This window comes from Aphis gossypii, chromosome 2 (assembly GCF_020184175.1).
Source record: "Aphis gossypii isolate Hap1 chromosome 2, ASM2018417v2, whole genome shotgun sequence".
NCBI lineage: Eukaryota > Metazoa > Arthropoda > Insecta > Hemiptera > Aphididae > Aphis > Aphis gossypii.
Window position 1 is genome coordinate 74,906,837 of NC_065531.1, and position 17,608 is coordinate 74,924,444.

A 17,608-nucleotide genomic window follows, 5' to 3' on the forward strand; every position below is an offset into this window, starting at 1 on the left:
TTAATATTAATTTGATAAATTTGTTTCATTTAGTTAGCTATAATGCCTATAACAATATGTTTATTTAAATCAGAAAGTTTTCTAAAAGATTATTGTAATGTATGTATTATTGTATTATTTATAAGTAGATAGAAAATATTGTGAAACTCCTATTTAATAATTAATATAATTGTGTGCACTGTAGGTTAATAAACGTTGGTACTTATCAATTTTTAATTCAAGTTAAATTTAATACATAAAAGATGACTGAAACAATAGTAATATAAAAAAAAAAAAAAAAAAATAGTAAAAATGTTTTGAAGACATTTATAGTTTTTTCATAGGTACCTATGATTATAATAGGTATTATTACAAAAAATAACACTAACAATTTTTTGTTATTTAGACATAAGTATTAATATCATTATGGATATTGTACATTATTGTACCCAATAGGAAAACTAAAAATAAATAAAGCAAATTCTTTTGATATTAATGATAATAATATTGTTACTGTAAAAATATAATAATTTAAATACAACAATAATTTCTGCATTGTTATTCAATAGTCTATTGGTAAAACAATTGTTTTGTATGCACTAGTGTGCAGCAGTGGATTCAGATAAATGTTGATGTAAGTTTACAAATTTGGTATTAGAGAAAAAGAAATTAAACAAAATTATCTTTATTTAAGAAAAGTAAAATATTTAATTGTTACTAAAACTTTTAAGTTTTAAAAATTATATTATTTATGTTACTGAAATATAGATTTTGCATTGAAAATGTTGTATGATGATTATAGATTTAACCAATTTAAGCAACATAGAAAAAAATGCATGTCAATTCATAGGCCAAGTTCCATACATACTAGCAATATAAAATCATACATCATGAACATTAAAAGAGTAACAAATTTTTCTATTTCATGTATTTCAATATGTGATCACAGAGTTAATTTATTAGTACCTAGTCTAGAATTATAAGTTATAATAATATATTATATAGTTAAACATGTTCATTATGAAGGATATTTAGAGTATAAAATGTTGTAGTATCCATACTATTATGTTATATTTTAAAATATTATAAAGATATTTATTATTTAAACATTCTATAAGTATTCTCTAAGTAATCTCATAAATTGCATTAATAATTTAAATAACAGAACTTATACAGAGTAATTATTTTATTGAATATCAACGTTTTTGAAAATATTTTTTTTTTACATAATTTTCACAAAATAAAATGTTTTAAAATAAATTTATATTCTTTAATACTTTTTTTTTAACTTTTTTGAATAGCTACACACATTTTTCATGTTATATTTTGAAGCAACATTTTTTTTTTGGTAGTATTTTAATACTTAAAAATTGAAATTAGGACAAGTAGTTTATGAATTGTGCACAAATATTTTAAGTTTAGGTGAGTGGAGTAGTTAACAAACAAGCAATAAACATTTAAAAATTCAAATTAGAAAATATAAGGTCCGCACAAAAAATGAACAAAAGTTTAAGATAATTTAAATTTTTATAAAAAAACTAAAATATTTTATTTTAACATCTGTGATACAAGAAAGTTAAAAAATGTTATGTTACATTTTTGAAGTAAATTAAAATAGGTCAAAAATCAATTTAAAATAAATTATGGTTGTATTTTAGACCTCTTTTTTTTTATAAAATAATCTTGAACAATAGTTATATTTGTATACACAATTATTACAACTATTTATTAAAAAATAATAACTTTCTAATGCAAAGGAAACAAAATTATGTTTCATTAATATGTATTTGTAATTCAAATCAAACACTATGTAACAAACAAAACATATTATAAATGATGTTTCATAACTACTTAAATTGTAAACTCACATACTTATTGCATTATTATGAACTGTTGTTGGTTAACTTTTATTTATTCCTTTCGTTCTTCAGCAGCTACCCATCCTTTTTCTCGAGGTTCAAATACAGTCCAATTATTGTATGGTGTTCTAAAATCTCCGTATATTGGTTTACGGTGATTGGGCAAAGTGGGATAGAATTCATAATTGTTAAGCTTGGAGTGCTTCTTGGCTGCACCGATGCACGCCATCGAGACTGCCATCCAAAAACCAAGGAATTTTTGTTTTACCAGTAAACCCGTCAGTATGCCGGTGGAAAAACCACCAATGGCATAGTTCAGCATGTCATCTTTTCCACGTAAGTTGGTGGCGACGTGTGTCACTATACAGAATGTCGTTGTGGCGGCGAACATCGGTCCCATCAACTGGCCATATCTGAAAATCAGTTGTTGTACAATCTTCAGATACACAATGTCATAGACAAAAACGAAGACATTACTACCGTCGAAGGCAATAATTTATTATTACCTGTATACGGTGTTCAGATATCCAAAAGGTTTGCTGACCAAGATGATTTCTGTTGACGCCAGCCCGAACCCAATGATGGACACTTTTTTATTGGTGTAGAATAGTTTTTTAACGAGGTCGTGGCCGTCCGGAGTATCGTAATAAGAATACTTGAATATCGACATGGTGGCTATTCGTTCGGTTGGCGTGGATATGAATTGGTCGTCAAAATGAGTTCGCAATGAAGAATCCAAAATACAGACGACCTGGTCGAGAGAAAAACTATATCGTTTTCGATGTAGCTGGATTTTTTTTTTTTTTAACTCACGATCACGGAATCGGCCGTGATAACACCAACATCTGTTAAACGATAAGCGGGAGCTGATATAGTGATATCCATATTGTTATATTATCAGCTATGGCAAGGTGAATTATATTTTATTTTGTATTTGTATAACATTATTATGATATTCGTCGGCTTGAACTACGAAAAAATCAAGAAAATATCATACAAAACTGTATTAAATCGCAATTTTGATAGAAATATTAAAAAATATACATTGCACGAAGCGTTAATCTATATTAATTTGTATTAATTTAAAGGGCATCGGCGAGTAGAGTGTTACCAACATAACCGTAATACGATACTGCGGTGGTTGCCGGTACCGTCAATGTCCGAAATTTTGTTATATTTAATTATAATAATTATTATTATAATGTTCAATGTTCCTAAAATATTAAATAATAAAATAGATATTATCTTAGATCATAATAATATAATATACTTAAATTAATGTAATTGAATTTTCAAAAACCTCTGAATACTTTTTAGTGTGGTATACTAACTATACTATAAAAAAAAAGGCACTAGTACACGACATAAATAGTAGTTTAACACATATTTTTATTTTTTTAAACATCATAAAAGTCTATTATCCGCATAATATAATAATAAACATAATTTGTTACCAAAACTGTGTCATTGGCTACTTCACTGAACAAAATTTGTTTTTGTAGATAACGGAATAAATTAAACAAAGTTGGCAGGTAATTTTTTTTGAAATCTATTCACTGTTGTAAAGTTTTAATTTTTTTTCTCCGTTTCAAGATTTTACATTTTGTAGCATTGAAAAGTGTTTTGACCATTTTGGTGAAATCAAGAGTTGCTATATTACCAATAAAACAATACTTCTTTTAAAGTTTTGGCGTTTCTTAAACAAAATATTTTAATTAAATATTAATATAGTTACCTAATTAATGTCATTTTTACTTATTGTATTAAGTGTGGATAAATATCATTGGATATTTTCTCTCATCGAGTGTATTTCAAAACGCTTTATATTTATCAAATTAACTCATTTTATTATTTAATAATATAGATTGTAAATAAAATGTTTTTATCGAAAATTTATCTCCATAATAATAAAAGTACAAATAATCAATTAGTATACCTAGAATGTTCTGAACAAACATAATATGCATTATCTTGTTGAGTAATCAACGTGTGTTCAATATTTTCAATTTTACAAAACCTAAACCGGCTAAACCAGCAATTAGCCAAAACAAACTAAAAATATAAATATTTCCGATAACGTTGTTCAGATTTATTCCCAGCATTATTGAAATGATAAATGGTCAATTTCTCCCCCCACGACTGTTTTTGGTGTAGATATTAGGACATTTTTACCCCCCCCCCCCGTTTTTTGTTTAAAAGTTAACTATTTAAAAATATAATATTATTTATTATTTGTTAAAAATTTATTTTCTTCATAAATAATTATAAATGTAGGTAATTTTATATAATTGTAATTATGGGTATCTACAAGATTTTCTGCATAAATTATAATTAATAACTAATAAAAAATGCTAAAAATCCAACATAAAATGATACATTTTGTAAAATCATTTGATTTATGATTCTTTTGTTGTTTCTAAACACATATTTTTTAGAATTTGTTCATATTTATTTGTTTATTTATTTTTAAACCGTACCAGTTTTGATGTTTATTTTAACAGTTTGATAATTTCTTGTAAATTTGATTTCTAGAAAGCTTCAATGAATAAACACACCTATACCTAATTTATTATATTTATATGTATAAAAAAAATATTATAAGTATTTTATTAAAAAAAAAAAAAAAACCTCATATTAAATAATAAATCGATACTATTATATAAAATAATAAGAGGTTTTCTACGACCGCGATACCGAGAAAACTACTGAACCGATTTGGCTGAAATTTTTTACTGATATACAACTTATACCCGACACTCTGCTAAAGGTTTTAGTACCACCTTTGTAAATAAACCCTAGTCCCAGGAGGTGCTCAAACAGACATTTTGAGATTTACGATTGGAATTTTGGTTATTTTGGTTGCTATTAGTTACAATAATAACAATAATTTTGGTTGCTATTGGTTGCAATAATTATAAAAATTAGCGCAAAAGGAATTATTATACCCGAATTTGTTATTATTTGTTTCCATGGCGATCGATGAATCAACACAATGCATCATATTGCCAATAAGTTTTTGTGAAATAACAGCAAAGACCAATGAGTTAATTGACAAAGTTTTCCCAAATCTACCAAAAAATTACAGATATATTACGGAACTTTTAGTGTGCGAGTCCGAATCGCAATTGGCCGGTTTTTTATGTTCCCATTTTGTGACAAAACTAATTTTTTTTTCACAGTTTTATGCCAATTATTTTCTTAAATGTCATCACCACATCATCAGATTTTTAATTTTTTTTGTCTGGAGGGAGTTGGGAGAGGGTGTATTGTAATTAAATGTTCCAATATTCTGACGACGCTATTGAACTTTTTTACAATTTTTTCACAGAGTTGTACTAAATGCTGTATTGGTTGTCACTACATCGCTCGATATTTAATTTTCTAGTCGGAGTTGGAGATATAGCATCACCGATGCCATAAAGACGAACAAAATATGTCCTTATGTATACACTATATACACTATTGTAACTACTCCATACGTCAAAATGCTCGCTCTCTTAGTGAATATATACTTGGGTATCTTTTTAAAGAATATATATGAAATTCTAATGCGCAACTGGCTGCTCAGTCTTGCGGCTAATATAATATAAAGTATTATAAATCTTTTGAATATATAAGTAATGCTGTTACATTTTCATAAATGTGGAAAGAAATATTACAATTTTCACTATTCTGGGAAGAAAGATCACCGTTTAATAGTTTAAAAACTATTTCAAACTACCTATACTCTGTTCGGAATGAGATCGTACCTTCGGCTTCGAACAGTTTTCGTTAGGTAAGTTAACCCCCCACCTATAATGAAACAATACTTAATTCCGATAAAGCTCGTGAGGCTAGCGCTATGGAACAAAGCCCCGTCCATGCGCACAAGTTGGTCGCTGAGGTATACGATCTCATTCTAAACAGAGTATATGTATAATATAGTACTAGTAAAATAAATATAAACATTATATTATTATTATTATATTATTACATAATATAATGTAGGTTTGTTGTTTTCTCTAAAAATTGTAATAAAGGTTATAAAAGAAAAAGGTTACAGCAAAATAGTCAACGAAGTTTTATTTTGAGTATACAACTACAAAGTACAAGTATTCAAAACAAGACCCCTGAGAAATTAGAGGAAAGTAAATAAGATAACTTCAGATGTCACGCTTATTTTCCTATCTTAGATTGTATAATTCAGAATATGAATAAATGATCTCGTCTGAAAGTTTAGAAAAAGTAAAATCGATGGATAACTTTACTTTTCCAAACTAAATTTTGAGCTAAGTACTTTATTAATCTTTATAAAGTAAATATAACAATTATATTTCATGGGAATTATATACTGTTAATACTTAATATCATATTTTATATTTTTTTAATATTTCTTAAGTACTTCTGTAAATTCATTGAAAGCTGAAAAGGAAGTGGTATCATTTCAGTTTTCAATAGAGGGGGGCAAAGGTTTAGACCAGCCCGAATGACTGGAATGAGTAAAAAACCATTCGCAAGCAAATATTTACTTATTTTGCTTACATTTTATCAAATTACTATTCCAACCTCACTTATTTTATAGTTTAAGTATTTTTAAAAACCGCTTGTTGTATTGTTTGTACATCAATCTAAAATATAGATATCCGATATATTTACTAATTAATTCTGTTTTAAATTATAATATTTTTTTAAATTTTTATAATTAATAAGTGTGCCAAACAGTTGTTGTTTTTAAAATTTGTATTAATTTTAGATTTTAGAAATAAAACTTGGTGTTTAAAAGTATTACACTGTATTTTATAAAAAATTATTATTATATGATGAATACTAGCATAAGGTGTAATAAAAATCGATTTCAAGTTTTCAAATTGAAAACTTCTATGATTATTTTGAAACATACTTTTGTACTTGGAAAAACTTCTTTCCACATCACAAGATACAAATGGAATATATATTTAAAACCACTAAAAAAATTACTATATTACTTAGTAAAACAAATTCTCAACTGGAAGTTCTTCGCCTTCGTTACACTTTGTTTCCTCGCCGTTGATTATAGGTAGGTACTATCGTTTATTTTCAATGTAGAACATCCATAATTTTTTAACAAAACATTAGTAAGTTTAGATCTAGCGAAATCTATCCTTGACTCCTCTTCTTTGAACTTATTTTAATAAACTTTTTTTTCGTTATTTCTTGATAACTTATCGATGTACAATAGTCGTTGTAATGAGTTATTTAAAATCAACATGTTGAATCTACTATTATTATAAGTGTTTGTACAGACGTAAATATGACTATTTTAATGAATAATAAATAAATAATAATTATTATTATTATAATTTAAGGATATGAAGGATTTATACAACTTTCCAGAAATATTGCAATTAATGTGCATTTTCATTCAAATATGCAAAAATATGCAAGCAAAAAAAAATAAAGAATCTACCCATTACAAAACGTCGATATTTATAATCAAAATTATTCTAAATGGCTTGTTGAAGAATATACATTTGCATATAAATCCGGATTCTAATGATAGCCATAACTATATTATTATTTATGGTAATCGTACATTGATATATTATATTATTACATAATCTATTGTCTATTGACAATTGTTGAGTGCTGTATTATTGCTATTTTTGTGCTCAATTTAAACACGAAACAATAATTAAACATATTAATATACTGTAATGGTGTTTCATACTTCATACCATTAAATTATTTATAATTATATATAAAAAATATAAATGGTGTCTTCTCTAAGACCAATAATTATTAACATCAAAATCCTCTCGTATTCTCCGTTTGGTATTACTCTATCGTGAATACTGCACCATATCAAAGATAGACAACGTTTTAAAGTTACTTCTATTATGTAACATTATTATTATTTAATGAGTACGTGTTTCTATTGGACACTGCTCATTAATAGGAAATCTATTGAAATTGACACAACTTAGTTGTCATTTAAGTTATATAACTTAATATAATATAATATTATTATTATGTTTATTAATTGCTATATTGCACTAGCATTATTATACATTTTTCGATATAAATCTACTAATTAACTTATTATGAATTATTTAAATGTATTTTATAAGTACCTCCTACTATTAGCTATGTCACCAGGTAACCGTGTATGGTATTAGTAATTAAATAAATTTATTAAAATAATTGCTCACCAAGTTACAACTTAGTAATGTATAAAACATCGATAAATAATGTTAAATCAAACGTAAGGGAATATGGAGCAGAACAGAAAGCTAAGGTATCAGAAGTTTTAATTAACTTAAAAATTGTGATATTGATGTGAAAACTTGAACTATATTAAAATCACTTTATAGAATACGATTAAATTTTTTTTAAACATTCTAAATATTCATTTAAGTCCTATAAAATTAAAATATAAATTAAGTATTATTTGCTTTTTATCATAATTTTATGCAATTAAATGATAAAATTGAACTTATTTTTATTGAAATAAGTTTTATTTACGCAATATAATAATACATAAATATTTATTGAGGTAATTAATAATAAATTGTAAAATAAAAAGAACGAATAAATGTTAAAAAAGTTAAAATATTTAGGTATTGTGATATATATAATTTATAAATTTTAACTTGTTTTTTTTATAAAAATTTTATACATAAAAAATAAATTATGTCTATGATCAGGTTTACCCCGTTGTACCCTTGCACTTTGAACTATTTCATGTATTATTACAAAAACTACTTCAGAACAACATTTGCTTACTGTTGCTCATCCGTGGGCTGCTACTAAACACCCTGATGATGTTAGTCTAGATAGTCGTTGTTTAGTTGTTGCAATAAACATTAAAAGTAATTTTGAAAATTCTTAATATTACTAAAACAAAATTAAGAATATTTGCTATAAGCACAGTACAAAAAATAAAGTTACAATAGGTAATCAAATAATAGGCAAATTTAAACATAAAATAATAGTTTAATATACTTCTTTTTTATTGATAAGAGGGACATTTCATTGAAGTGATTATAAAATAATTATAGGTATATTGTATTATTCACCTTGCATATGAAGATGTAATTGTTTTACTGATAAGATAATTAATTGATACGAACAGTGGCGTAGCCAGGATTTTTTTTAGGGGGGGGTTTTTTTAGTAATGAAATAAAATAAATCTACAACCGTATTGAAATAATAAAATAATTGAATGATAATGATTATTATCACCAGTGCAGTCGATAACGTGAATACGGCATAACAGAATACATTTTACCACGAATAAATGATTGTTTTTCTATATTATAAACATTATATTTTTGATAAAAATACGGCCCAAGGGGGGGGTTTCAACCCCCAAAACCCCCCCCTGGCTACGCCACTGGATACGAATAGAAATTTGTATCATATCATAAAGCCAAGAATTCTCTATATTATCGAGTTTTTAAATCATATTATTATTACCTACAAATATAAAAAAATACATAGTAGAATGTCATCCCTGTTTCAAGTCATACTTTAACCTATTTTGTCACACGTTTTTGAAACCAAGACGTAATAATATAGTAATTTGTAGTAATAATAATAATAATAATATTAATTATATGTTATATTATGTATTTATGTGGATATGAACATTAAACCCAATTGAATATTATTATTATTATTTATGTCGTTCGACTATTCGAGATTAATTAGAATATTGTTCATTTGTTCATTACGACGTGATGACTGATATAAACATTGATCGGACAAATCTCGAGTGCAATGATAATCCGAGACGCGAATGTCGGAATGTCACGATTTATCGTACCTTCATTATTATTTGTCACATAAATCCCGACTGTCACATCAATTAATTTATAGTACTGTTTCGTGAAAATCGGGTGTCACGGTATTGTATGGTCCCATAGGTATGTGTAGTACGATAGTAATATCAAAGTTCGTGAGATCTATATGGCAAATTGACAAATATACATGCTGGATCGATCGTAAGCGTGAAAAAATTAAATTTTAAATTAAATACATTATAATTACTTTTAATTGAATTTAAAACATAAATTAGTGCATGCACAAAGTATAAAGCAATTTTAATTAAGTTATATTAGTTAAATTAGCACACCTTATTCTCCTATACATTGTTATTAATAAAATATGTGTATTTTGTTTAGGTATATAATGAAAAACAAATGTTTCTTTATTTGAAACTTTTTTTTTTTATCTTAAAAGCAAAATATATAATCTTGACTAAATATTATATTGATTTGTTTAGTTAAATCGTTGATTCTGCAGGTTTATTATTTTATCGAGTATATAATCACAAGACTGGATTTAGGACACACGCTTAGGCGATTTAACTGTCCTCACGTCATATTTTTGTTGTAATCATACAATAAATAAATAAATCCTTATTACGTCTCACCTAATTGCGAACAAAAAAGATTGGATATAAAATAGAACACTATAAGAATAAGTATTATAAAAATAATTAATAAAATAAAATACAATTTTAGTTTTCCTTGCCGCGGCATGGTACCGAATGTCAATTTTAAAAGTGACTTTCAAATTGTATGATAAGTCAGCCTTCCAGCACCGCTTACCAGCATTAAGATAACACAAACACGTCTTGTTGTTTTGTGTTCTCATGGTAGATATCGATAGTTCTAGATCTAAGTTTCAGAAAGTCGGTTACTAATATCGGAGGCCCCCTTAAAAAAGTTGCTATTTACAAGTCATATCTCATTTGATACATTAATAATATTTTTATTAAGTATTTGATAAAAGGGAAGACCAATTTAAAAAAAGAAAATATTATTTCTACTGACTACTAGGTATATCTACCCTATGGGTTATATATATATATTTTTTAAATCAAGTTACTCTTAGGGATAAAACTAAGCCTAAAAAATTCTGTAGAATAAACGGGTGGAGTAGTGAGTTGGAATGTTTTAAGTATAATGTAATAATATTTAAGCTACAGCTTACAGTTTATACTCAGATATTTTGATACAGTTTATCTTACTTTCATCATAAGTTGTGGTTTGAAATATAATGTTCCAATTCCAGATAGCTTCTTTGCGGATTCTAATGGTTTTAGTATGTCAACAACGGTATTTTTAGTTTTCAATATTATTTAATTGGTACTCTATTTGATTCAATAAATAACAAAATATATTTTGATTAAACCAGATACGACTATACGAGGTATATTTTTGTTATACATAAATAGATATCATCAAAATTAAACATACACATAAATATGTGTAAGCAAAGGGGCTCGGATTCTATCATCGCTGGTCGTTCTGGGGCCTGTGCAGTTTTGGGTGACGGTAATTAAAAAAAATACTGTTTCTTGACCATTATTCAATTTTCTTAATACAATTTATCACATTGCAGCGTTAGAAAATTTAGGATATCAAACTAAGTCCCTGGAACATTGCACCTCTATACCTTTGCTAATTACGGCATTGGAGACTGATATTCGTATTTCACGGCACACTGTGCTGCATATATTATGTATATCTGTTTCCATTTTGTATGAAGCGTCGTTCGAAATGAATTTCACGAATATTTCAAATACTTTGCAGAACATAGTGGTTTAAAATATAATCAATTGAAAAGGAATCATAAAAACGTATGGTTAACCACCTTTACGATATAAATACAACAACTAATGGAAATAAATTTAATTAAAACAGTTATCAAAGTGCAACAACACAATAATAGCGTATTTATATTTGCCACAAACGTGGCAACTACGTGAACCTTTGCTGTAGTTTGATGTAGGTAGTAGACAGTAGTTGCTATGATTATATTCAGTGTTGACCTATATGGTGTTGTATTGGCGTACCTAAAAGTTTTTTAATTAACAATTATTGTTGTCAATATTGCACTGGTACAAATTAATAAAATAAGAAAGATTTGCTTTTATAATAATATTCTCATTAAACCATCAAATAATAGGATTAATCACTAAAAACAGTGCTATTTTTTACAGTAAAATTGTACATTTCATCAATCAAATTTTATAAAAAAAGCATTAGTCCAATTTTAGACCTTAATTTAAAATAACAAACATGTTTTTTCGAAACAGCACAATCTATTTTCTGGATGTTAGTATAGTCTTTTGGTAAAAAATGTCACTATTGTTGTGTAAATTTAATTTTTGGTTAAATTAAGTGTAGGTACTAAAGTAATCAACTAAAATCTCTATCTTATGTTTATAAACGTCTGAAATTGCCAATAAAAATTTACATTACTTATATACGTTTTTGAAAAATAACGATTATTGAGTTATGCTTCAGTTTATTATTGTGTTAGGAAAAATCGTACCTATTGTGAAGTTTGAAATGTTTGAATATTATATCTTCTATATATAAATGAATAAACATATTCTTTCTCATTTGATTAAAAATAATAAATTTTATTCTATAACCATGGCAATTAAAATAATCATAATTTCAAAACAATAAGGGTAGGTATATTCTATATAAAAAAATAGAACTAGTCAGTGACCCGTGAGGGGATTCATACTTCTCTACAATCACATAAATATAATAACTCATTCATAACACATTTATAAATTTTACAATACTTATAATTTAATACATTTTTATGTTTTATTATTATTTAATTTATTTGTATTCGCATTGATAACGTCATAACAATATAACAGCATGATGGTATTTGTTTACACAAATAAAGCACAATGTTTTCGTATTTTTAAACATTATAATTCATTATATTAATATCATTATTAAAACAAGAACTGCAGAATAAAGCGTGTCTAGTACAAAGCGTGAAACATACAACAATATAGATAAAAAAAACAACTCAAAGCGTTCTATATTTTTATTTAGAGGAACAATATTACTAGTAAGTAGTGCATGATATAAAATTAATAATTTTTCTCAAATTTATTTTCTAAATTCTTATTATTTTTGTTTTATTAATCTTATTTCTGCCTATACACATTAAGTTACAATTGAGTAATGATTTATAGTTTATATAGGTACACCAATGCAAATACATAATAATATGTTTGTTGAATATTATTATTATTTATTAATTATCATTTCTTACTATTTTGAAACCTATAATAATTATTTTGGTATAATGTCATATTTTAATTTGCATAAAATATGTATGATCATGTAAAAATTATATGTTATCAAAATCAATTGAATCTGTTATGTTCTGAATTATTTCATTGTAAATTATTTAAAATTTAAAATATTTAATATACCGGTATGATAACTTTACAATGTAAAGGTATGCAACTAAAATTTTTACAGCCTAAATAGTAAATAGTTATAAATTATACAGTTATTAATATTAATATTGTAAGCTAAACTTATAGAAAATGTTGTATTACATTTTCAACTTTTAGCTACTTATACAAAATTTTTTATGAATTATATCTATAAAATAATTTGAAAATATTCATGATTTTGACAAATTTTTGGCAATATTCAAATGCTAATAAAAAAAAATTGTTCCTATGTTTTCTTATAATTTTTTAATCACTATAAAATAACTTATGAGGAACTTTGTATTAAATTTTCAAAGATTTTGACTCGGCAAAAAAATTTTTATCGACACTTTAAAAAAAAAATTCTCAGAAAAATTAAAAATTTCAGTTGTCTATTAATAGCTCAAAAAAAGTCAAAATATTTTGAGAATTAAATCATGTAAAGAAAATGATAATACAAATAACTGGTGAAATTTTCAAGTATCTTCGACTTATAATTTTTGAATAATAATAAATATTTAAAATCGTTTGAGGATAAATCGTTATCGTTAGTCGTTTCATAAAAATTTGAAATTCAAACGCACTTAAAATTTTTCCTATAATGATGCTTCTAGTTTTCTCTATAGCTACTTGAAGCAAAACTTATGGAGAACTTTGTGTTGAATTTTTTATCCTTATATATAAACATATGATTTTTCAACTCCAATATTACTTACAAATTTTTGTGATTTTGACATATTTCGTAAAAACTTGAACTAAATGCTTTAAAAAAAAAAATTGTGACTAACAATTTTTGATATTTTTTTAACTACAATAATAATAACGTATAAGGAAGTAAGGAACTTTGTATTAAATTTTCAGGTTTTTTTAAAAAAATTTTGAAAATTAAGCCATGTATTAAGTTTTTGAGTTACAACCATATAAAGAAATCGATTAGAACAAAAACTAGTTTTGAGTAAAAATTCCCGTTTTACAGTCATTTTTTTTTGTTTTTCTCAATTTTTTTTTAAATTGTTGGAAAATGTTGACCTCTATAATACACCAAGGATATTCACTTTGTCGCCATCGGAAACCAGCCTCGAAGTTTGAAATTGAAGCATTATTTCGACTCGTTATGCTGTACACAGAAAAAAAACACACATCATTGTAGAATCAATATATTCAACACTCTGTTCAGAATCTAAAACGGTTAATAAAAACGTATTGAAATATTTCTATCGGTATTAATGATAAATATATTTTTATTGAAAATGGGAACATAAAAATACAATCCTCTCTCTCCCACTCCTCTGACTAAAAAATTAAATATCGGTCGATGTATGATGACATTCAAGACAGTATTTAGTACAACTCTGTGAAAAAAATTGTAAAAAAGTTCAATTGCATCGTCAGAATATTGGAACATTTGATTACTATACACCCTCTCCCAACTCCCTCCAGATAAAAAAAATTAAAAATCTGATGATGTGGTGATGGCATTTAAGAAAGTAATTGGTACAAAACTGTGAAAAAAAATAGTTTTGTGACAAAATGGGAACATAAAAAACCGGCAAAGTGCAAGTCCGACTTGCACAGGAAGGGTTCCGTACCATATCTATAAATTTGTGATAGATTTGGGAAAACTTTGTCAATTAACTCATTGGTCTTTGCTGTTATTTCACAGAACTTTATTGGCAATGTGATGCATTGTGTTGATTTATCGATCGCTAATGGAATTAAATATTAACAAATTCAGGGATAATAATTTCTTTAGCGCTAATTACTTATTATTATTATTGTAACTTATAGCAACCAAAATAAACAAAATTCCAATCGTAAATCTCAAAATGTCTGTTTGTGGACCTGCAGGGGTTAGATCTTATTGAAAAAAGTGGTACTAATACCTTCAACAGAGTGTCGGATACAACAGTAAAAAAATTCAGCCAAATCGGTTCATGAACTGCAGTAGTTTTATCGGTTAGCGCGGTCGTAGAAAATCCTTTACAATTTTATATAATAGTATATAGATAGATAGGTATTAGATAATAATAATAATAATAATAATAATAATAATAATAATAATATAATATATAATATATAGATTAACAAATAATAATATGTTTTTTTGTCACATTTGTCAGCATTAGTGTCATTTTGGAAGATTTATAACTATGAAATATTAGAGTCATAAAAAAATTGTTAAATATGACTTAAAAATTTCAAAATTGAAGAAAACAAGGCTGCGGCAGGAAACATCAAAACTGGGGCAGAAAGAATTTATTATATCTACTTAATAAGTACTTATACATATTATAAAAATAAAGATTATTTTATAATTAGTTTTTCTAGAAAAATATAAGAAATATGTACAATTATATTTTTATCTCACAGTTTAAATTATATTCAATAAATTTATCTTAAGTAATTCCCAACAATTATGTTTAAAGACTTATATCAAATTAATTGAAAAGTTTGTTACTCTTATGTTGTGTTGTATAAAAGTTGACTAATTTAATGGTTCTATACATTTTAGTAGATTCATTATGATTTATGGCCTACTAAATGACGTTAAAGTGATCACAAACTCTATTGATTCTTTAAATGTATAGTGATTGTTTATGTAACTCGGCACTCAGTATTAGTCACCAAAATAATTGTATTCTAAAATGATGTAGATATAATGTTTGATATTTATTTCAAATATTTTTTCATTTATTTAAATAATTCTAGTATTACTGTAGTACTTAATGGTTTAAAAAGTATCTACCAACTATTTAATAATATAAAAATGAGTGGGTAGAATAAAACAATTAATTTTTCAAAGTATATATTTTTATTTTTTATTAAAATTGACTTTAGTAACAAGACCAGTTGCTATAGTAGTACCACCAGATCGTAACATCACTCTACCCAATTGTCTGATGTCTGAATATACCTCTATACATATTGGTCTCGATAGAATTATTTTGATAAGAGCATAAGTATTTTTCTTTATTATACGAGGGTTTTTCATGGTGACTAAACCAGTACTTTTATTTAATTCTGCTAAAATTCTACTAATAACTGCTGATTCATATGCATTTTGATAGTGCAATACAACCTGTTGTCTACGAACAATAGGAAAGTCCATCACAACCACTCGTGCTTCTATTACAGATGTTATTGATATTGGAAGTGAAATTTCACTCAAAATACAACCAGAGTAAATAGTTTGTGCATCATAACCAGTAAGCGAAACACTGATTAAGTCACCAACTAAAGTAATTAGCTGCGGTAATTCATCTATTTCAATACACGATAAAAATAGTATTGGTAATATTTAATTATTTTCTTATCTAATGAAATAAGAAAAAAACTCACTTTTAATTTGTACGAGTTCCCCCTGTGGTTGTACCAAAACTTTATTACCAACTCTAAGCTGTCCTGTTTCAACTCTTCCAACAATTGAAAACCCTGATCCCAAAACATCAATAATACATAATCTCCATGATTTAGAAATTACCCGCTCTGGTGGTTTAAATGAATCTAAAAACAAAAAACTTTATTCTGTTTTGAAATATTTTTAATTTATAGAATAACTAACCAATGACATCCATTAAACAAGGGCCGTTATACCAATTGGTTAATAGTGATTCATTTGCTTTTGTGGCAAGATTTTCACTACTTAATCCAGAGCATGGTACAAACGTAACATCAGATTCTTTGTAACCAGTCTGTTTCAAAAACAGCCCAAGTTTTGTTTTGATCTCCTCAAATCGTTCTTCAGACCAGTTGACAGTATCCATTTTGTTTACAGCAACTCCAAGTTGAGTTATTCCTGAGAATTAAAAAACATTTAAAATTTTCTTATACAAAATAATTTTTCTATCATTTACCTAGAGACCATATAAAAAGGACATGCTCTCGTGTTTTATCAAATCCAGTTTCAAATTCTCCTTTATTTGCATTAACAACTAAAATAGAGCCATTGAATTGAGATGCACATGTGAAAATATTGTATAGATCAGGGCTCATTCTAAAGTGCAGTTGGGCTTATATTCCAGCATATTTGTTGTATTTATAACAATAAACAAGCAAACAGAAGTTCTATGGTTTCTATAGATTTGTATAAGAAATAATAAAATTATTTTATATACCTACCTACTTAGTACATTTATGATTACAAATTTAAACTAATAACTACCATTACTTGTAAATCAATGAGTCTACTAAATTATGTTTATTATTAGAAATTGTAGGCAAAAACTCTTTAAAGTTTGGGTTTTCTAAGAATACCTAATATCGTATACCGATAAAGAAAATCACTGATAAGCCATTTACCGCCGCATGTTCATATTATATTAAGGCAGAGATTTTAATCGCGTAAAAAAATCTTAACAAAATGAATTAACAAATAATAATATGTTTTTTTGTCACAATGATAAAAAAAAAGTGTAAAATATGTTCAAAACCAATTTTTACGGTACCGTAATATTAAAATGAATAATAAATAAATATTTTTTCTCACAATTTACTAAATATTCTAAAATATGCTAAATGGATTAAATATTCTAACCTATAACACATTCTT

General features: G+C 26.0%; 2 protein-coding genes and 1 long non-coding RNA gene across 3 annotated transcripts; 1 reads left to right on the forward strand and 2 right to left on the reverse strand.

Annotated features, from left to right (window-relative positions):
• Positions 1–1,745: 1,745 nt before the first annotated feature.
• LOC114123015 (uncharacterized) lies at positions 1,746–2,660 on the reverse strand. Its single transcript, XM_027985857.2, has 2 exons — positions 2,345–2,660; positions 1,746–2,251 (listed from the first exon to the last, which is right to left on the reverse strand). The coding sequence occupies exons 1-2, from the start codon at positions 2,506–2,508 to the stop codon at positions 1,891–1,893; spliced, it is 525 nt and encodes a 174-aa protein (XP_027841658.2). The 5' UTR covers positions 2,509–2,660; the 3' UTR covers positions 1,746–1,890.
• A 5,327-nt stretch (positions 2,661–7,987) lies between these two features.
• On the forward strand, positions 7,988–11,521 carry LOC126550157 (uncharacterized). The gene is made up of 3 exons (XR_007604201.1): positions 7,988–8,091; positions 11,038–11,137; positions 11,205–11,521. It is a non-coding gene; the product is annotated as an uncharacterized LOC126550157 (long non-coding RNA).
• Positions 11,522–15,852: 4,331 nt separating this feature from the next.
• On the reverse strand, positions 15,853–17,136 carry LOC114123012 (protein HBS1-like). The gene is made up of 4 exons (XM_027985855.2): positions 16,914–17,136; positions 16,622–16,855; positions 16,399–16,563; positions 15,853–16,320 (listed from the first exon to the last, which is right to left on the reverse strand). Exons 1-4 carry the CDS (start codon positions 17,050–17,052, stop codon positions 15,872–15,874), a joined length of 987 nt encoding a protein of 328 aa, XP_027841656.2. The 5' UTR covers positions 17,053–17,136; the 3' UTR covers positions 15,853–15,871.
• Positions 17,137–17,608: the final 472 nt, after the last annotated feature.